The sequence below is a fragment of the Hippichthys cyanospilos genome, chromosome 5 (assembly GCF_059441005.1).
Source record: "Hippichthys cyanospilos isolate Australia breed blue-spotted pipefish chromosome 5, RoL_Hcya_1.0, whole genome shotgun sequence".
Taxonomy (NCBI): domain Eukaryota; kingdom Metazoa; phylum Chordata; class Actinopteri; order Syngnathiformes; family Syngnathidae; genus Hippichthys; species Hippichthys cyanospilos.
Window position 1 is genome coordinate 16,064,494 of NC_142373.1, and position 22,168 is coordinate 16,086,661.

General features: G+C 38.3%; 1 protein-coding gene across 2 annotated transcripts; it reads right to left on the bottom strand.

The window, feature by feature from the left end:
* Positions 1-373: 373 nt before the first annotated feature.
* Positions 374-21,290, bottom strand: LOC148423766 (vang-like protein 1). Of its 2 annotated transcripts, XM_088414372.1 has the most exons (10): positions 21,140-21,290; positions 14,830-15,068; positions 13,631-13,802; positions 7,930-8,358; positions 7,672-7,847; positions 6,816-6,949; positions 6,559-6,594; positions 3,225-3,378; positions 2,089-2,323; positions 374-1,633 (listed from the first exon to the last, which is right to left on the bottom strand). In XM_088414372.1, exons 2-10 carry the CDS (start codon positions 14,889-14,891, stop codon positions 1,373-1,375), a joined length of 1,659 nt encoding a protein of 552 aa, XP_088270498.1. In that variant the 5' UTR covers positions 14,892-15,068; positions 21,140-21,290; the 3' UTR covers positions 374-1,372. The 2 variants fall into 2 exon arrangements, with proteins under 2 accessions (XP_088270498.1, XP_088270499.1); XM_088414373.1 differs by lacking the exon at positions 6,559-6,594.
* Between the last annotated feature and the right edge of the window lie 878 nt (positions 21,291-22,168).

Here is a 22,168-nt window from a genome sequence, read left to right on the forward strand (position 1 = left end):
TTTCTTCATAAATTATTCACAAAGAAAGAAATCGTAATGGTGCGTTTAAATAACTCATAATATGAAAAATGTAGTATTTGTCAAAAGATGAGCTAGTTGGTATATATTCACCACACACAAAATTTTGTTTTTATTTAACTGGTGATTAACGCTCAAAATTTAGTAATACGTAAGCAATAAAATTGATTTATTTTGCAATTTGGTAGAGGTAGATCTACTGAAAAGCATTTTCCCAACTGTTCAATAAATGTTTACATTTTTAAATTGATTTTTTTTTTTTTTTTTTTACAACTCTTACCTCTATGTTATCAACGTTATTGTTATTATAAGACACATATTCCAGTTAAAGTTAAAAAAATCTGAGGCTTGAAAATATCAGTACAAATGCTTTTTATTCAGCTTATTTTTTTTAACAAATGCAACTCCGACACAGCTTCTGTGACTTAATATTCAGTAGTACAAAAGAGGTATCATAACAAATGAATAACACACATATAGTACACAAATACACAGTTTGAGATACAGTAAATGTTCAAGTTAAGACAAAATATGTACAACCATCCAAATTATAAAACACTTAACTACATCAGCGACAACAGTACGTAACAGTGAAGTAAGTGCCAATATTAAATTTAAAAATCCAACTTGCCCCGTTAGAAATGGAGTTTGGTGTGCAGTTTGACCGAGTGGTCGATAGGGCGCAGCAGTGAGACATTCATGCTGACTATGATTCAAACCGCACAATTCAATTAGATCCATGTAAGGTTATAAAAAAGTTCCCTGTAATCACTGAATAGTCATATATAATATGTAAAGTCTCATGCTGCCGAGAAGTGTTTAAATACTTTTAGATATAAAAATGTCATTTAAAAAAACAGCATATAGTACGCACTCAAATATATGAAACATTGACTGTGATGGTTCCGGTGTTTGATGCCACATACAAATTCACAATTTCACCTGCACAGGGCAAAAAAAAAAAAAAAAAAAAATCCAAACAATGCACGGTTTCAATATAAAAAGTATCCATGGAATAATGCACGTTCATAAATACTGTACATATTGTATACCAATGGCTAATTAAAAACTATCAGTTGGGCATTTTTCTTTAACCCCCAGCCATGTGTTTTGACAAATATCATCCACAAAAAGACATTTTTTCATCCTAAAAAGTCACTCACTCATCCACATGCAAACACAACAATGAGTCTTTTTTCTTTTTATAGTGCATACAGAATGTCAAGATAGAAAATCTGTAATAATCTGACAGGTTATGTAAGGAAGGTGAAAAAAAAAAAAAAAACAGAGCCTTGTTGAGAAGGTAAATGCAGTAACTGTACGAGTCCCGTAGGTCCGAAAGAGCATCGGTGCGTTACACCGAAGTTTCCGACTGGAGCAGCAACACGAACTTGTGCGATTTGGGGTCGACGTATTCCTCGCTGACTCGGATGTACGGGATGCTCTTGGCGGTGACGGCCAGACTGAAATCCAGGCACCTGAGCACAAATTCGCTGCCGTCCTTGACGCCGCTCGTTACCGAGGCCTCGCTCACCAGCGTCCACTGATCGGCCATCCAGCGTTCGGGGCCGTACTGCAGGGTGGGGCCCGGGGCCAGGTAAGTCTCCAGGAAAGCCTGCCCACATTGAACCGAGCAAAAACATAAACTTCTGTCATGTTTTGAAACTATGCTCTTTCTATGTGTGGGATTTCGTCATGTGAATTTTTCCTATATATAGACGCTTTTTACATGTTTTGCCGTGGATAAGAATTCTCATCTTTTAAAATAGTAATAACTATAATACATAATTAAATTCTGGTCAAATATGTTTTTTATTGGAAAAGAGCAGACACCGTTGACTAATGCTTACCTAATATAAGCCAATTGTGTACTGGAGTGCTAAGTGTGACCATTGGGTGGCAGTGTTTCCACACATACAACGCAGTTACCAACATGCAAGTGTAAATGAAGAATGGAAGTCTATCTTTCAATGGCAGCACCCATATTTACAGAGTCTGCACACAGTATTCTCTCGGTCTTGAAAGGCGCGTGAAAATGCTGTGTCAAGATTAAAAAAAAAAAAAAAATACCTTGGGACTCATGTTATTAATGAGACAGAAGGCCAGGTGCTTCTGGATGCTCTCCATGCTGTGACACTGCTGCCTCCTGGTGGTGCGGAGGTACTTCTGCAGGGCTCGGGCCATGGAAGGGAAAATGGCTAGAGCGGCTTCCCGCACATCCATGATGTCTGAAGGGGTGGCGCGCTCGTCCTCCTTCTTCATGCGCCGTACGTGAGTAAACGCCTCCTCCACCGCCACCACCAACCTGACCGAAGCCGTCAATATTAGAATTAAAGTGCTGTCTAGATTTTAATTGGTTCCATAGCCAGGGGGAAAAAACAAAAAAAAACAATGACTGATAGTGATAGAGCATGGGTGTCCAAACTGTGGCCTGAGGGCCATTTATGGACCAAGATCCATAGGTCAGCGGCCCATGGCATACATGACAAAAAAAAGAGATTTGGTGCTCTTGTGTTGCATTTGTTTTTCTAGAATAGTAATTACATCCTGGGCCTATTTGGCCCAGCCTTGTCTAATCATCCAAAAGTTTCAGAAGCATAATTTCTGTACATATTCCTTCTAAAAAATCTTGTGATCCCCCCCATGTGTCATTATTACCAATAAATGAGTTTGGTGATCTTTTTACGATAACAAAATAAAAACAATGGTTTCCTCCACTTTGCGCTTGGTGTCAATGTTTATGATTGTTAATGACCAAGTAACATTGACAAAAAAATGGGGCTTCCTGTTCAGTGCAGAGGTGTCCCAGATCACCGCAAAATCTTGAACATCCTAAACCAGTGTTGTCCAAACTATGGCCGAAGGGGCTATTTGCAGCCCGCCGTCCACGTTTTTGTGGCCTGCGGCATATACTGTACTAAAATTTCATTTTGACATGGCCCATAATGTTATCGAAAAAAATAACTAACAGGTTTGCTCACCCCTGTCATAGAACAATAGCATAATTGTATTGTGTATTATTTATAACGTTAGAGTCTGTCTACGCGTTTTGCTCCACCTTTTGTGTTACGATATCCACTGCTTAATCCAGGCATGAGCAAACTTCACTGTAGTTAAAATCATGTTATTAAGCATGATATTTTTAGTCTATAGCAGGTGGATGTGGAATGTATGTGGTGCGCATGGAAACTCCGACTTTGCCTTACCGGGCTTTCCGCTTGCGTACTCGTCTCTCGTAGTCGGCCTCCTCGTAGTACAGCTCATTATGGGCGCTGTCTTTGCGTTTGGCGGCGGCGGCTGCGATCATGGCCTGGGACTGATTCCCATTAGCGGGCTGCGCCCCCGCCGCGCTCCCAGGGGCTACGTTCCAAAAAAATAAAATAAAAAATAGGAGTGAGGACAAGGGCTGAATGGATGATATCACCTTGAGCCTGAGGAAGTGAGCTCTCGCAAATTAATGGGCCGTGGCTCCGTGTGGAGAACAAAGGCTGGAGTGGAAGGAGTTTCGACCTGCACACTGATCCATTACACCATTTGAAAACATTGATTTAATAATTGAGAACTTTGTCCAAGTTGATTTGATTAGGCTGGACGGCAATTATCCAGTCCAAAATGTACACATTTACACAAAAATGGATGAACACATGAATCTAATACTATTCAAAAGGGAAAGAAACTCAATCGTCATTGAATTATTTAATACAATCCATTTCCAAACCCTCATAAACCATTCCAACATTTGAAAAAAATGTATAAATGTATAAACCCCAAATCATAAAATTATCAAAACAACATTTTGCATTTTAACATACAGTCCAAATTATTAACTCAATCACTACCACAATAGATGTCAAAAATTCATTTTAATTGTGCTGGATTGAATAAGATGAATTACATTGTTAAAAGTGATGTTTTACTCCTAAAATATATCTAAGATTATGTTATTAATTCATCCCAGACATATTTTCAAGATTGAAGAATCTATTTTAACCTATTTTTTTACTTTTTTTTTTTTTTTTTTAAATATTCAATCTCACTTTTTTTTTTTTAAGTGTTTGGCTTCAGTAATGTTTAAAAATGGCTGGTCCTAAACAAAGCTCTAAATTAATTGAGTATTTTAGTGTTTAGAGTATTTTTTGTATGTACTGTACTTTGGTACTTTGGTATATATTATGATAAACAATCTGTAGGGAATAAAAAAATAAGTGATATAAATTCATTAGGAATGTATATTCAATTATTACATTGTATTTACAATACAGTACAATTTAAAAGTATTTATAGCCATGTAACATTTTTTTTCCAAATTAGTTGGTATATTGATTCACCAATTGAAAGGTAATAAACATAATTACTAACTCATTAGCAGCCAGAACAATTAAAGTATATCTTTGACGCCTATAGCCGTCATTGGCAGTAAATGAAATAAATGTTCTTCCGCGATATGTCAGGTTAAGTCGTTTATGTACTACAATTAATGCATGTTTATGTTCTGATATATTTTTTCTGACGTTTTTCGCTACTGAACTCATTCACTGCCAGCCCAGTAAAAATAGATCTTTGACGTCTATAGCCGTCAATGGCAGCGAATGAGCTGACAGGTATTTGAATGCAATATATATATGCACATTTAAACATTAGATCACAAGGAGGGAGAAAGGGCCTCCTTGACGCAAAAATCTTTTTCTGGCCTCACAAATGAAACATTCATGGCGATGCACTTCCTTCGACATTAAGACAGACTTTGCAGCATTGCACGACATGAGCTCATACGTGGAGCTCATCATGATGAGGGTGAGAAGTACACCAGTGTGTTTCGGGGGATGGGGAGTGAGGTAAAACCGCGGGTGAAATCTCATCATGAATCTCATTTGCATGTGTGAAATCACAATCGTGCAGGTGAGAAAGAGGCTAAATGCCCCCCCAAAAAGAAAAAAAAAAGATGAAGGTAAAAAAAAATGAGGTGAGAGAAGCTAAAGTGGGAGTATGTGAGGAATGAGCGCATCTCTGATGAATTATTTAAGGTTTGAAATCCCGCCACCCCCTAGAGGCCTTTTTGTTGAAAAGGGGGGAGGGCCGACAACAGTGCCGATCTCGGATACGAGCGTCGTCAAAGCCTTGTGCTTTTGCGGGCTGATAGCCAGCAGTGCAACATTCTCTTAAAGGGGAAGTCAACCCATAAATGTTCTTTCCAACGATATGCTGAAAATACCCTCTAAACATGTTATTTTAATTCATAACTTGCTCACGGTTCCTCAGAGCTCAGGTAACAACCAATCACGGCTCAGCTTGCAAATGTCACAAAATCAGGTGAGCCGTAATTGCTCTTTGCTAGCACGCTGACCAACTGTGATGTCATTTTAAGTCGACCAATAGAGAAAATGGCCGCACCGCCTGATGAATAAAAATAATGCACGTCTGTGACGTGATGATGACACTTGAAGACATAGCCATTAACTGGTCTTTACTGCCACCTACTGTCTTAAGGTGAAACAAAAGTAAACAAATAATTTTTTTGACATAGTTTGACCGCCACTCATCGTAAGGTTGCAAAAATTGCAGGAAAATCAATGGAATAAATCCTACTAAAATGCATCTCAAAAATTGTAATTAGAATGATTTTATATGGTCCAAATTTTGGAAAATGATTATTTTTGTCCATAAAATCTCACACGTACAGCTGCAATCACATAGAAATGTCAAAATTGTTGCATTTTGAAATTTTACATATTTTAGTCATCTGCTGGAAATTTCAGTTTTTTCCCTCATTGATTCGTTTATGATATCATAAAAAAAAAAATCAAAGGAATTTCCATAAATTGTAACATAATGCCACAAGGGTTAATCACAATACTGTTTTTTCACTTGAGGATTGAATAAAATGTATTATTGGAAAGGAAATGTTTGGGTTGACTTCCCCTTTAAAGTGTTACTTTGCTCTTTGCTTTTTTTTGGCCATTTTCCAGCTGCAAATTTCATTTTCACAAATTTGATATTTTGTCTGGAATTAATTTGATAACTTTATTATTTTTCATGTCCAATCATGACTTCCAAAAGCACAATTTTCCATTTACTGAAAATTAGAAGACATGTACTCAAGGCTCAAATAATAACCGCTCACGGCTCAGCTTGCAAATGTCACATGACCAAAAGTGAGCCGTGATTGGCCATTACAAGCGTTGCGCACAAGAGATGTCATTTTCAAATGACAGCAAGTGGAAAAATCAGTATATTTTTAAGGTATTAGTTACACATGAGAAATGATTTAGCCATCAAATGAATTATAGACAAGATATTAACTCAATTAATGCCAAAGACGTATTGGACGGTCAATATCTTTGCCTGGTAATGTATTAATATATAGAGGAAAAAACGGCCATTTGAAATTGTCTGATGAATCGATTGACCCTAATACAAATATTAAATTGTAATGGAGGCTGTGATAGTGTTTCATAAAGCTGACGTTAGTGAATTCCTGTGCTTTTTTTAAGGTGCCTTGCAAGGAAAGGGAGAAATTCTACAGTCCCATACAGTACTTACTCTCCCGCAGCAACCTTCTCAGTCTGCTTCTCAAAGCTGCTCACAAAAGAAGTGGACAAGGAGAGCACAAAATTTCAATTGCGTTTAAAACATTCTGCTTATTTTCGCTTACTGGTAGTTCATTTTCAATTTTGACTCGGCCCAATTTGAGTCTCGAAATACTCAGTGTTGATTGGGCCCGAGAGTTCCCGCTGTGTATGCTGTGGCCACAACATCCAAATGGCAAATGCGTCAATTCTTCATGATTCTGTGCTTACCGTCCACGTTGTAGACTTTCAATCCGGCCAGGTGCTTGGCGGCGCGATGCTTGGAGGCGGAGAGGAGCGCCGGGTTGTGAAGCGGGAAATCTCGATAGTAATACTCCAAAACGGTGAGCGCCGCGTTCTGAATGCTGCGTGGCACAAACGAGACACGGGTGCTGCTGATTCACGCCATAAAACTTAATGGGCCTCGACAACGGACCCCGATTACGACCAAGCTATTCATGTGTTTTAATGCTTAGATTAGCCTTGGATTCACCTCTGAGTCACTTTATGAAACATTAGAAGTTGTTATATTTTGTTCTTAATGGAGAATAGAGGCAACAGAACAGACCAGAGCACAATCACAACAAGCACAACAAGCACACCACATGTAAGAGTAATGAAGAGTCGTTGCCAAAATGTGCTCATATAACGCCCTGACTGTAGATGTAGAATGACAAACAGTGGTTTGGTTTTTGTCTTCATTTGCAACTGAACATGATCGAGTATTAACAGGCTGTTAGACTGCTTCAGACTCCATGATAGGACTGAGTGTTGTCCAGAAATCTCTCACTTTACTGATAAGTACTTGTGGTTGAATATGTGTATTTCTCATTATGCACATCTACAGTAACTTTACATAGGCTAAATCTTTCTGCTAATACTGATCAATTGTTCCATTTTCTCTTATTTTTAGTCATTGTTAATCATAGTTAAAATATCAATTATACATTGCCCAAAATATCGCAATGCGTATCACAATATGGCTTAAATATATTGGCGCGTATCGCAATATGCTTTCAAGCCACTAAACCGAGCACTAGTACATTAATAAATGTTAAGAAATACGGTTGTTCCGTACTGTATGTACCTGAGCTGTCCAATGTTGTAGTGTCGCGTTTCTCCGTCTGTGGATCGGATGACGCACACGCTGTAGCACGGTCGCAGGTGGCGGAGCTCCAGCAGCACCACCGCAAGGTAGTGGACAAAGAGCTGGGAGTCCACCAGGGATACTGCGAACTGGACCACACCGTGGTAGTCCTCATCCTACAAGGGGCATACACGCAAAATACTCACGCGCCACACCGCTTACTGGTTCAGTAAGTATCATTTGGAATATCAAGCTCGCCTGTGCATCCAGGATCCGGACACCGTAGAAGAGCCAGTAGGACATGGTGAGCAGTAGCGTGAGGGTGGTGAGGAAGGCCCGGCAAGCGCACACTCTGGGCAGGCTGGCGCGGGCCGGCCGGAGGAACAGCGCCCAGATGGCCGTGAGGAGCATGAGGAGCTTGAAGGAGAGCGACAGGAAGAGGCCCTCGCAGGCGGCGCCGCAAGGCTGCAGTCGTTCGGGCCACATTATAACGGGCAGGAGCAGGAAGACCAGCGGGGTGGCCAGCACCAGCAGACCCACGCACAGGCCCACGGCCAAGGGGAGGTAACGGCCGAAGCTTCGGGTCCGGTCCTGCATGCCCTTGCCCAAGCCTACCACTTCCTCCTGGGAAATGCTTAGCTCCGAGGTGCCGGTCACCGCCGTGGTGGTTTCCCCCCAGTTATCGTCCTAAAGGTGAGCAAGACAGCTTCCATTTAGTATTTTTCAAACATCTAATTTGAGCGTTTCAGCGTGTGGTGATGTACCACAATTATATACTGTGTGTGTGTGTGTGTGTATATATATATATATATATATATATATATATATATATATATATATATATATATATATATATATATATATATATATATATATATATATATATATATATATATATATATATATATATATATAAAAAAATACCTATCATATTATTTTTTCCATCCTTCCATTACTGATTTTTTTCTTGCTGTCCTATTTATGGACATTTTGGACATTTCTAATGAGAAGTCCTCAAAATAATGTAGGGTGACAAGCACACTGGAGGACTCATATGCTTACATAACACACAGAAAACAGATCAACTCTTCCCTCCCATCATAATCTATTAGTCCCATTCTTTGTCTTCTCTCATACGTGCAGCACAAAGACTTTTAGCTTGTCAGCCATTCTCATTAGCTATTGGCTGTCTCATTGTCAAGAAACACTGCATAATTCCCCCAACGTGTAAGCGCAGGATAAAAAACAAGGGTGTCAATTTTGAATTATAAGAGCACTGCGAAATGCTGGATGAAAGTCATCCTGTCATTTAAATCCACGCTTAATGAATTCCTCTACGGTGCGGCGAATGGGGGAGGGAAAAACAGAGATTTCATGCGTGAATGTGAAGGTCGACTACTGCATTGCTCAAGTGCTCATTTCATTCTCTTAGCAATTGAAACAATGTAACCTACGGCATAATCTTAAAGGAAGCACGCATTCTGCCAACTTCTGCGAACGTTACCACGGAAATCAAGATGTCTATAAACAGTTCGCTGAAAATCTGTTTCCTTTTATAGTGAATGGGTCAAAAGCAAAGGAGGCGGAGCTTTAAAAGGACTTTCGGGCGACAAGCCAATGGCAATGATGGATGCACCTTGACAACTAAAAAGGGTAATAATTTATACTGAAAAAAAATCACACTTTTTACATTCTCCAGTTCTGTCATATTTGAAAAGTAATAATGCTGTATATTTATATATTTATGAAATTGAAATCGGAATATTTATTATGTCATAATTAGAGTATTATGACATTGAAAGGCTTGGACACTAGCGCCACCTGGTTTGGGGGTGTCGACATAAAAATCTCTATTGCGCCCCGTTTTTGAGTTACTGTTGAAAGGATTAATGCAAACATGGTGGGGATGTATGATAAAACATCGAGTTTTCAATATGTCCAAAATTGACAATATTTCCAATTTTGAATGGCAGTAAATGAGCCTGACATGGGTTAAATTTGACGCCTATAAAAGTGTATCTCTTGACCTCCCGTTTGCCAGCATTTAGAAGGGACGGCGGTGTGGCATATTGAGAGTCGTAATGTTTTGACAATTTATGCAATATTTTAGCCTCCTAGTATTTTTTTTTTGCTAGGATTTTCCTTTGATATCACACATCAAAAACTTCAAAAAGCCCAGGTTGGGTCAAAATGTCCCCCAGGGTTAAATTATGCATCATAACATCAAATTCTATCATAACACTATATTTTCTTGCATGCATATTGATATCAAGTTACCCGATAAGGTCAATAATCAAGGAATGAAGTATCAATAACCCATCACAATAAAAACATTTTGATAGTTTCAAAACAATACTATAGCGTATCATCAATAAAGTACGTTGGAGTACCCATAAAAACATTACAATCAGGCCATCAATCGTGTAATAGTCAGCAGTAGTGATATTTTACCGTGATACCATCTCATATCATTTAACATTGTTGTATTGATTATGTGTCACAATGATATCAGATACTATCTATAAATTTACAGTATCACGATACCCAATCATGTCAGTGGCAATTGTTGCTGCTGTTTTCACAATAAATACCACATCATATCATTATGACACTTTGTCGTATCAATAATTCATATACAGTAATAACACTGCAAAATTTCCTTTATCAAAGTCAACCTGTAGCAATCAATTTGCAAGCGTTCCCCAATGGGGGCAAGCGCACATGTGACCAGGCCATGAAGCCGCTAAACAATAACCCTGTGACAGAGCTAATACACCGTCGCCATTAACTCGCCGAGGATTAATCCTCAAGATTATCGCTTGCACTAATCAGAGCGCCGGAGCGCCACGTTAATGCAAAGAGTGGACAGAACGGCTCAAGAAGGAATTACTGCAGTGTGAGGCCAAGTCAGATACATGCATACATTCTCAAACGCAAGCCTTAAACCTCAGTTGGCGACCTTGGGGGTTAACGCGGTATCAGCCGTCACACCTGACAGAGCCTTTTGTAGTTAATGCGCACTTTGTTGTTTGATTTAGCCTGCACTTTAAAGTAGATGACGGCAGAATGCAATTTTCTAATCACAAGACTAACCTACAAGACCAAACGTTTTCAGAATATACGATAATCATTCACTTTATCGATAAATGTATCGTGACCTACTTTGTATTTGGCTGTGTTGATAGTCCTACTGCTGTGTGAAGTGTAATTGCACACTCATGGCACCAGGTGGTGCAGTGGCACTCTCATTGTCAAAGTCTCTATGGACGCTATAAACTTTTTGAAAAATTCTACCTTGTTCTTCAGGGTTAAATGTTTAAAATTTTGATAAGATAAGTGAGAATCACTGGCATAATTTAATCATGGGAAAAAAAACAAATATAGAAAAAACAACGATAGATTTAGTCATCGACATATTGGGTTCACTCATGTTCATTATGAACAGTTAAGAAAAGCACGATCTTGCTTTATTGGAAAAGAAATAAAAAGATGATACAGTTTGATTTAAAAAAAAATCAGGTTTACTATGTTACAAATTGTAAAATAACAAACGTGCAAAATTGGTTAAAAAAGCAATTGAGAATTTTTTAATACACTTTTACCCCAAATAATTTGAATCGAAACAATAATCGACGGAATAATCAACTGTAAAATATTTGACGTTGACGGCCCTAATATTATCCAATGAGTTTCTGAATCCATGTATTATCCAAACCCCGCATTTAATATTTTGCCAAGTGTATGCAAATGAAAGCATAAGAGTCCCGAGTGAAAAAGGGATTACTTTATGTTCTTTCAATTTATTTGGATCCAGCGCTAGCGGGACACCCAATCTGCTGCCCTCTGGTATTAAGTCACACCATCCAAGACTCACAAAACAGCAAGAACCCAAAAAGCGCCGCCGGCCTCACGTCGGTGACGCTGCTGCCAACGTTATTCCTATCAGCTTTCCTCAAAGCGCCGAAAACCGATCTAAGGCGGGAAGAATGTGCCACTCCCTCTTCTGCACAGGAGCTCCTTTGGCGCATTCTAACGTGAAGGAACTGTGAGCGACCTGCCCAAGGTGATGGAAGGCCCGCGGGGGTCACGTCTACCCACTACAAGCGCAGATTATCTTACGATGCGGACAAAGGACGGAAGCTTGGCGCTGCTGTTGGCTGTGAGTCACATGACATGCAGGAATGTGTGTTTTGTCTCGTAGGAGGCAGGAGAAGGAAAAATAGGTCGGGCCGAGGAATTCTTCACAAAGTCGGGATGGAAAACGCTAATATCATCCCGGCGTCAAGCCGAACAGATCGGCCGAATGGGGGCGGTGTCCAAAGTGCGGCCCCGGGCGCCAGTAGTGGCCCGCCGTTCACATTTTAGCGGCTCACAACATACTGTGTTTTCAGCGCGATAAATCACACATAAAAGTCAATAATTTTCTCAAAAGCTGACGGTGCGTCGAATAATCCGGTATGCCTTATACACAGTACATGGCATTCAGTGTTGTCTTATCCGTGGAAAGCGGGTCAAAATGGCTCTTTGAATGTTAAAGGTTGCCGATTCCTGAACTAAAGAAACAAACAAACAAAAAACATTCCGTAGGCCCTTTTTAAGCGTAACTAATTGCCATATTAAATCTCATTTGTTTCCTCAGCGCGGGCGCTCGCTGCGAGACAGCTTTTGTGATAACAACAACTCTGCGGGCAAAGTAATGCAACATTTGATCTTTTTTTTTTTAACCTAAAACACCCTAAACAAATCTTGTTTTTTTTCCTCCCCTTTAAAAACCACAAAACAGCAACACGGTATAGAATTTTGTGAATAAGCTCCTTCAGCACTTTCTGCTTATTTTGCATCACTTATCACTGCCTTAACATTTAACATTCATTTATTGCTATGTCAATTTTTTTATTTTGAACATTTTTCTCTCCTATAATGTATAAAACAGTGCTTCTCAATTATATTCCGCAAAGCGAGGTGAAACACAAGTCAACAAAGATTTTTATCAATAAAATGTGTATAAGTATACCCAAAACTGTATTTTTTTATATCAACAATAGAAACGGGCATTAACACTCAACTTTCAACAAATGTTAATTCATTTTTACAGCATTTATAGGGGTTAGACTAAAACGGAAATAACATAACCAAGTTCATCAAAATGCCGGAAATGAAATACGACTATAAATATACTGCATTTTTTGGACTATGAGCCGCAACTTTTTTCTCATGATTTGAGCCCTGTTTTTTGTTTTTGTTTTTGTTTTGTACTAGCCACCAGGAGACACTGTTAAAGCAAATATGTGTCAAGGTGTCAATTTATGGAACAACTATGAAATATATCTGAAAAGATGTGAAACAATGGCTGTGCTCAAAGAACATATAAAAATGACACTTTTTGGTTATATTGCATTACTCATCATTGCCTTGTCATTTAAGATATGAAGCACACTTATTGCTATGGTTATTTACATTCTGAACATTTTTCCTGGGGGGGTGGGGCTTTGTTTTGCCAGGTGAAGTGTAATTGCAGTAAAATAAGGATTGACAACCTTTTTTTTGGCATATTGATGCCCTTGTTTTTTTTTTTCAGTTTCAGACTAACCTGTAATCTGTACAAACACTGTAAAGTTGATTATATTGATTTTTTCCCCCTAATTTTAAAAGGACATCGTTTTAGGCATACTTGCACAATTTTTATAGCTAATAATCTCATTTATAGACAGAGGGGGTTTTTGTTTTGCTCAGGGGGGCTTTGCAAAATCTAATTGGGAGGAACTGGTATACAGTGACATGTCAACGAGTGCATCGCGCAACAACCTTTCTATATATGGTTGTAATATACGGGTCAAGCTGCACAAGAGCAAAAATAATCCTCCGTGATCCCTTGACACTATTGTATATGTTGCTGAAATGTAATACTGGGATTAAGCATTGTGATTGAAGCCCACTTTGATGTGCTTTTGTCTAATACCTGGCCATCTTCTCCAGGATCGGCGCCCGGCGACGGCTCTCCCGGCAGCGGCTCGCCGTTGTGCACCGGCGAGTCCTGGGAGGACGTCTCCGGGGGATTGAGGATGACCGACTTCTCCGAGCGAGCGCCGTCCTTACCGCCGCTGGCCTTGTGACGGTCGCGGCCTCGCTCGCTGGATGGAGGCCGAGAAAAGATGGCGTGAGGTCAAAGGGGGGGGACTGAAATCCGGAGCCTTATCCAATGCGCTGATGTGTGGCTTGACTCGGTTCAACGCACACTGAAATTCGCTTGGATGGGTGAAAAATCTCATTGGCAAAAAGTTTTTTTTTTTTTGTTACAGCATCAAAATGTTATGGATCAGTATGGATTACTCAAATTTTTTACGCGTTCAATCCGAAAGACGCATTATTTCATTTTTTTAAAATGTTTTTTTCATGTTTACATACACACATGGCTTCTGCTTTATGTATAAAGTACCGTATTTTAAGCCTTACATTTTTTAAAAAGCTGATGGTGCGCCTTATAATAAGGTGTGCCTTATACATGGATCAATATTGAGATTGGGATTGGTAGATGGGGAATAAGTAAGCTTTACCTGTTTCTTTTGTGTGTTTACAGTTGAACAAGGTTGCTCATATTGACATTGAGTTATTACGCCATTGAGAGTTTAGAGTTATTATTTGAGTTATTGTTATTACTTTGAGTTTTACTATATTGTGATTGAAAAAGTTTTAGAATATGTCATTAATTGAGGGTGTGCCTTACAATCCGGTGCGCCTCATATGTGGAAAAAGTTTTAAAAATATCTCATTAATTGAGGGTACGCCTTATAATCCGGTGCACCTTATAGTGCGGAAAATACGGTACTCAAGTAATCAATAATAATCAAAGATAAATTAAATCAGCTGTGTGACCATTTACTGATTTGCGTCCACCAAGTGAAGGGACGACTGAGGATTTAGAAAATCATTAAAAAAAGGAGTTGATCATGCAAATGTATTCATTTCATCTTGCGGGGTGAATTGAAGATTAAACCCAAATAGTTCTCTCATTTGAAAAGCAGACCAAGCGCGTTGGTGATTAGAACCCCCGAGCTGCGCTGATCCAAAATCACATGACCCCAACCCCCCCGCCCTTGACCAACCAATCAAAGTCATCGGGAAGCCCCAAATAAACACGGGAAGTGACGGGAAACTCACCCGTGTCGGTTTGACCTCCCCGAGCGGCTGGAGTAGCCCGAGTGGGTCGACTCGGTGTCCATGGCGTTCCTTCACGGGGGTCACTCTCTCTTGGTGCGAGGGAGGGGGGGAGTGAAACGTTTGGCGGCCGTCCTCGGGAGGACCGGGCAGGTTGCTATGGAAACAGGCCTAGAAAAGACCTCGGGAATCCACAGCCACCGACTACGACCTGCTGCAACTTCTTTGGCAACTGCACTGACCTGAAACGTGGACCCACACACACAAACACACCGGTGCCGTCAAGACTGGCTACAATCAAGATAATAAATTACACACTGGCTACAACCAAGATAATAAATTACACACTGACTTCAACTGGTTTAAAGGGATAGTCCACTTATTATGTCCTTTTCTACAGTAAAAAGTTGATATTTTGTTTGAGGCCTGTAATAGCTGTTAAAAAAAAAAAGACTGTGAACAAAATTTAGTTGTCCCCCCCCAAAATTTTTAAAAGTTGAAGACAACTTACTAGTTTGGTGTTTTAGCCAGACAAATCAGCATTTCGGGGGCCACATAAAATGATGTGGCGGCCCCCAGGCCTTAGGTTTGACACCTATGCTCTAATTTGTAATCTCTAGCAAGTAAAACTGCTCCAAAAGAGCGTCGCCATTAAGGTATCGGATACTTAGTATCGGTACTCGCCCATCCTCACATAAAATCTTTACATCTTGAAACCCTAACCTGGTTTGAAAATAATCCTGGAATTTGAAACCCATAACTTCACAACCATGCAAATCACATGAATGGCTTAAAACTATGATTTTTTTTTCTTCCGAATGTCCAAATGCTGTTGTAGCTCACAACATCGCATGACAGGAATATCCCCCAAATTGAATTGAACTGAAAACAAAGCAAAAAAGGCACAGATGTTTGACTGCGGCGGGCATTCGATTTAAAGGCGCGTTTAATGACACTCATGTTTTATTCATCTCATGTGGACACGCGGTCATTTCCAATGATGTGTCCAGACTCCAGGCTGTCTTTTCCATTTGCGTTGATGTCCCGCTGCCTGGCCATCCGCGACCGTTCATTAAGCTGTCTGTGGCGCCGGCGTTGTCATGGCAACCGCCATTACTGGCCTATTCTCGTATGTAGGAGATGATTGTCATTACCTTTAACTCATTAAATCACAAAGACTTTTGATATATATTTTTAAGAGTACAGAAATTCAGTCCCTGGTACTTGTGAAATATTCTTCATTTTTCTAAATGCTAGGCAATGCAATTAGTTTGGCTATTCGAGTACCCGATTAATGTGTAAAGTGATCGATTACTTTAGGTGTTGTTCTGAATTATTTAATTTACACTTTAATTACTTGAGTACTTTATGACTTAAAGTATTCAATTACTTTAGTTTCTAATGAATAAATTACTTCATCACTTAAGTACAAAGGTATTTGATGACTTCATTACTTAAGTACCTAAAGTAGAAAAGTGTTTTTCTTTTATTTATTCAATTATTTTAGTACCCTATTCACGTATAAAGAGATTACTTTAGGTATTAAAGTCTAAAGTAATTGATTACTTTCGGTACTTTGGTACCTTATTGTATTTTAATACCTATTTTACTGATTACTTTGTGAGTATACATGCTTACTATTATATATATAGTATATACTTATTTTTTCAAGTAATAAAGTACTAAAACGAATGTAATATTTGATAAAGTACTAAAATAATCGATATTATATATTATATGATTAGTTACCAACAGTATCAAAAGCAGTTGGTTGCTTTAGAACTTTAATACTAAGTAATCAATTACTTTAGTACCTATTTGATAATTAATTGATCATTTGTAAGTACAAAAGTGTCTGATTACTTTTGAACTAAAATACCTCAAGTAATTGATTTTTTTTCAACTTATGCTCACCAGCTTTTTTCAGACACTTGAGAAATAATTGAAATAAAATTAGTCACAGTATAAGTACATGGGATTGAATGTCTTTCTTAAAATAAACATAAAAATAGCGCAACATGTTCTAAATCTAGGTCAGATATTCCAATAGCGCTTATGCAGGTTCACCAGTGACCCCGTTAAAAATCTTTGATCATTATTATGTCATACCATGACCTTCAGAGTCTCATCTGGGCCGACATCTGGAGTGTCCACGGTTGCCGCGGCAACGCCGGAAACAGGGGCCGGCAATTAAGCAATAACAATCAATCAGGCCGAGCGTCGCGCTCGACCGACTCGTTTGTACGCAACAAAGGCCTGGAATCACACCCGGCAGCCGCACGCTCAGATGAATAAGCCGATGATTCGATTAAAAACTGTTAACCCCCCCGCCCCCCTCGGGCGCCGACCCCTGGGCCAGAGGATGCGGAATGTGGGCCAAGGCGAGAGGTGGCGTGGAACCAGGCCATGCGGAAAAAATGGCCGCCACGGGGAAAGAAAAACTATCGCTTACACGCTGCCGGATTAATATTAATAATAACACCAAATGGGACTTGTGTTGACTCGCTCTCCATGTCGTATCTCTCGCCAAAAACAAAAAGTCTACTTTTCCTATGAGGCATTTACAGTAGTCGGCGCAGCATGACGTCCCGCGACGCGTGAGTGCGCTCCAGTGCGCCGGGAAGAGATTGAGGAGCGAGAAAGTGACACTAATGTAAAACAAACACTCATTAGTGTGTTTATTTAGCGGCTGCGGAGCTCCCGTCGTCACGCGTGAGCGCGCGCACTCGTCCGCCGGCCTTCCAAAAGACCAAATGCACATTATTTGCGAGTTATTTATAATATTGGGTCCACATTTGTAAGGTCACGTCTCCCTGAGCCGCCATTTAGCGGATACGTTTTACATGAACGGCAATTATTCTGACATTAAGCCATATGAGCAGGAATTTCCGATAACCACGTTCAACGATAAGCAGATTAGCGCTAGCTAGCCCAATGTTGGCATTACATGTACAGTGCGACCTTTGCGCCCCAGTGTCCATTGTGACCCTATTTTGCCAAATTATCTTTTCAGCCAAGTAGCCCTTAACTAGTGCAAAGCATTTATCGGGTACAAAAAGAAAATACTTAATGCCGCCAGGGTCCGATTTATTAAACTTTAGAATCTTTTGAACTTCAATTGTATTATTCCACAAACAAAAACATAATAATTATTAATCATTAAAATGAATAATAGCAAAAACAACAATAAATAATAATAATAATTATTAATAATAATATTATTAAATATTTTTCACAAAATATAATATAAAGTCAGACTTGTTCTAAAAAAATTAATCAGAAATAAACATTTGTCCACGGAAAAATATTACACATAAAGTGTCCTCTTTTGAATCATAGAAGAGATCTGTTTTCATAAAGAAATAACTTAATTATTAATAAATATTTTTTCACAAAATATAATAGAAAGAGTCAGACTTGTTCTAAAAAAAAATTAATCAAAAATAAATATTTGTCCACAGAAAAATATTACACATAAAGTGTCCTCTTTACAGTAAAGATCTGTTCACAAAAATAAATCATTAATTCAATTATTAATACATTTTTGTCCACGAAAATAAACAAATATCATATGCATATACACTTCATAAATATGTATGATTACCGTATAGCATATGTATACACTGTACACTTCATAAACATCTATAAAAACATAAACTTCAAACACTACAAATGTACTACTTATATACATATCCCTATTAATATAAAATTATGCATATATGCCCTATATCAAATGTATAGACACTTCATAAATATCCATATAAACATATACTTAAAATAATAAATATATACTTGTTACATAGTTACATACATATTCCTATAAATATAATCTAAATTGACACATTGCTACATAATATAATTAATACGACATACTTTAATATCCTGTATATCCATATAAAGTACTGTACTACACCGCTATTATTATAAACACATAATATATGCACATACCTACTAAAAAAACATCTAACTATCCCTATACATATATACTATAAAATAAATGACCAAATAAAAATCACACTATTCTATTTATAGATTTAGTCCAAGATAACATATTTTGCCAAAATATTTTGTATTTTATATTTTGCTAACATATGTTCTCTTCCCGATACTTGTTTAGAAATCTTTTTTAATACCTCAATTTAAGTAGATTTACATTTACACTCTGGTTTACCTCAGCATCCAGACTGCTTCGCAAAGTCCCCCCATCGTCAATTAATATCAAATTATTTCATGATGTTTTTGAAATTCAGTTATAAGTTTTAAACAAAATACCCCAAAAATGCCATCGTTCATAGTTTCGAAACACAGTCCGGTAATATCTGGCCTCCTACCGGTACCAGAACAGATTCGGAATGAGGTTTGGAATGTGAGATTTCATGAATGCGATTCCGGCACCTGAAATGAACCGGATCGGCCTCTCACTTGATCACATGCTGAGGCCCGGTTGCCATGGCCACCTGCGCAACCCCCCACCCCGCCGCCCTGCACCGGAACCCTTCATACCAATGAGCCCATGAGCTGTCTGCCTTTCTTCCTGCAGCTTTATTATTATCATTATTATTATCTTCAATATCATGTATATGGAGCCATAATTATTTTACCAATAGAGATAGCGGTCTCAAATCCTTTCAAATTATGGAAATCAATTTGATTTTTTTTTTTATGATATCATAAAAGAATCAATGGGGGAAAAAAAAAAACACAAGGGAGCTGAAATTTCCAGCAGATGATTAAAACATTTCAAAATGCAACGATTCTGACATTTCTTTGTGATGGCAGCTGGACGTGCGAGATTTTGTGTACAAAAATAATCATTGTCCAAATTTTGGACCATACAAAACCATAATAATTACAAATACCTTAAATAGGATGTATTACGAAGATTGTGCTGCAATTTTTGCATCATTCTGTTGAGCTGCAGTCAAACTATGCCAGCAAACTGAAACTTCTTTTTTGACTTGTTTCACCTCAAGCCAGTAGGTGGCGGTAAAGACTGCTTAATGAATATCATCATCACTTAACAGGCTACAAAGACAGACTATATAATTTTTCAATTTTTTGTGGGTGTCAATGAATTCAATCAACTATGTATGGATAGAACTGATGCCACTGAACAATCTGAATGGTTGAAGGAAAAAATATTAATAAATAACTAGCAACATCTTGATAAAAACAAGTTAAGGGAAGTTCTTCTGATTCAGATTTATTAAAATTAATATACATGCAAACCAGGCCAATGATCAACTGTTTTGCCAATATTCTGACACTACAGACCTATCAAAATATATAAAAAATATATTCAGAACTGTCATTATGAAAAAAATGCCTTTAGGATTTTATATAAAGGGATCGTTATGAAAACAAGCTTTTTAAAATCCAATGAGTAGACTATAAAATATTATGGAGAATAAACAATTATTTGAATAATTACCAACATATTTTAAACCCAAATTATGCACACAAAAAATGCATATCCACCACCAATATGAATTTTTTATATAAAAAAAAAATCCCCGTAGAAAAAGCTGAAAAAAACATTTTACCCCATATATATTTTATTATACTGTACTATATTACATGAAAAAGCATGCTTACATAACAATAAAAAAAATAAAAGAAAGTAGAAAAATACCATTTTAAAAATATTTCTCATCAGTTACCTTCCTGGAACAAACCAAAAATATTGCTTTGGAAGAAAACTTACTTCTTTGTTGACTAATACTTGCTAAATGTTCGCTACATTTCCCCTCACAGATCTTTACAATTAAATCAAGACTTGATTGTGAAGTATTTGATAATAATTTCAATAACAGGGCGGATGAGGGGAGTGATGGGGGCATGGTCTATTCTTCAATACACGAACCTTGTGCACAAAAGTCCCTCCTTCATTCATACCTGCACTACAAATTCTGTTTAGATGAGGACAAATCACAGCGATAAAAGTGATCGATAACCCGAAGGTGGAGCATGCGTGATGCATGAAGGCCGTGGAAAGCAGAGCTTCATCCAGCTGTGCACAACAGCAGCGCTAACCGAGGCACCCTGCCCTTTTTTTTTTTTTTTTTTTTTTTTTTTAGCCAGCCACGGGCTGCACCGGCTCCTCTATTTCCACACATACGCTTCTAATCTGAGAAATCCGCTTCGATCTCTTTCAAACGTCACGTGACCGGAGTCCCGATTTCACGCGCCGTGTATCTCGTCGCAGGTAAAAAAATTCACCCGTGGCCGCGTTTAACTTGAACGCATCGCCAACGCCTCGACAATCGTCAGTTGGTGGAAAGATGAGCGTTTGTGGTAGTGATGACGCTCCTACCTTTCTTCCTCATCGTTCCTTTCGCGAAGAAGCGAAGTGTCTTTTCTCACTCGAGCAAGCCATTGTGCTGACAGGAGCGCAAGGCACCATGGAAGAAGCTCCTCTCATCTCACACATTCACACACACGCGCAGACGCGCGCACGCGGTAGACTCAATTAGGGCGAAGGAGGTTTAAACCACCAGAGGGCGCTGTTTTAATGTGGTACGGTTTGCGCATGCGTCACACTAAACGCACTGGGGGTTTTCCATGGAAGACGGAACTTGTTTAAAAACACACTCAATTGTAATAAAATAGCAGCCATTGATTACTTGTTCAAATTAAAAACATATTTTTACAGCGTAAGTAAAGGTCAACTAAGTCTTGTTTTGAATTATTGATCTTTTTTTAATTCATGAACTGTCCTCTTTAAATATTGTTGACAATTTAGTCCATTGAAATGCTGTGGGATTTTAGTTTTGTTCCGACAACACTGTTCAATAGAATTGCTTGACTTTACTAATAGAACAAAGTCAGAATTAAAAATGGAATTTTAAAACATTTAAATATATATATTTTTTCACAAATGTGAGTTTTAGTTAGAACCTTGAAGTCAAAATTAGCATTTTGCCGGGGACATAAAATAATGTGGCATGCAGTTTGACACCTGTGGTGTCAATTGGAATTTTCCTAAATAATGGACTGGTCCTCTTCTAACCATAACCTATGATTGGGTTATTCCAAGTATTTTTATTTCGAAAGAGTTTTTGTCGTTTCAAAAGAGAATTTGGCTGTTTGGATTCCTCACAGCGGTAAAAATGTATTTTAGCTGATGAGAGTTTAATTGTATTTTTGTATATTTTAAAAAGTTCTATCAAACTGTCTTTTTTAGTATATGAATGGACGCCGGGCTATACTTTGCAAACTAATAGTGTATGTCAATGAGAATGATCTTTTAAATGTATTAAGTACGTTTGTTTGAAACCAATTTGAGTCACAATCTGAAAAAAACTTTTTTTTTTTTTAGCTGAAGAAATTGAATTCAGAATGG

Coding starts and splice junctions, on each gene's coding strand:
- LOC148423766 (XM_088414372.1), bottom strand. CDS start 14,891: ATGGACACCGAGTCGACCCACTCGGGCTACTCCAGCCGCTCGGGGAGG. Junction 13,803..14,829: donor GGGAGGTCAAACCGACACGG/GTGAGTTTCCCG, acceptor GCCTCCATCCAG/CGAGCGAGGCCGCGACCGTC. Junction 2,324..3,224: donor GTACGCAAGCGGAAAGCCCG/GTAAGGCAAAGT, acceptor GGCTTCGGTCAG/GTTGGTGGTGGCGGTGGAGG.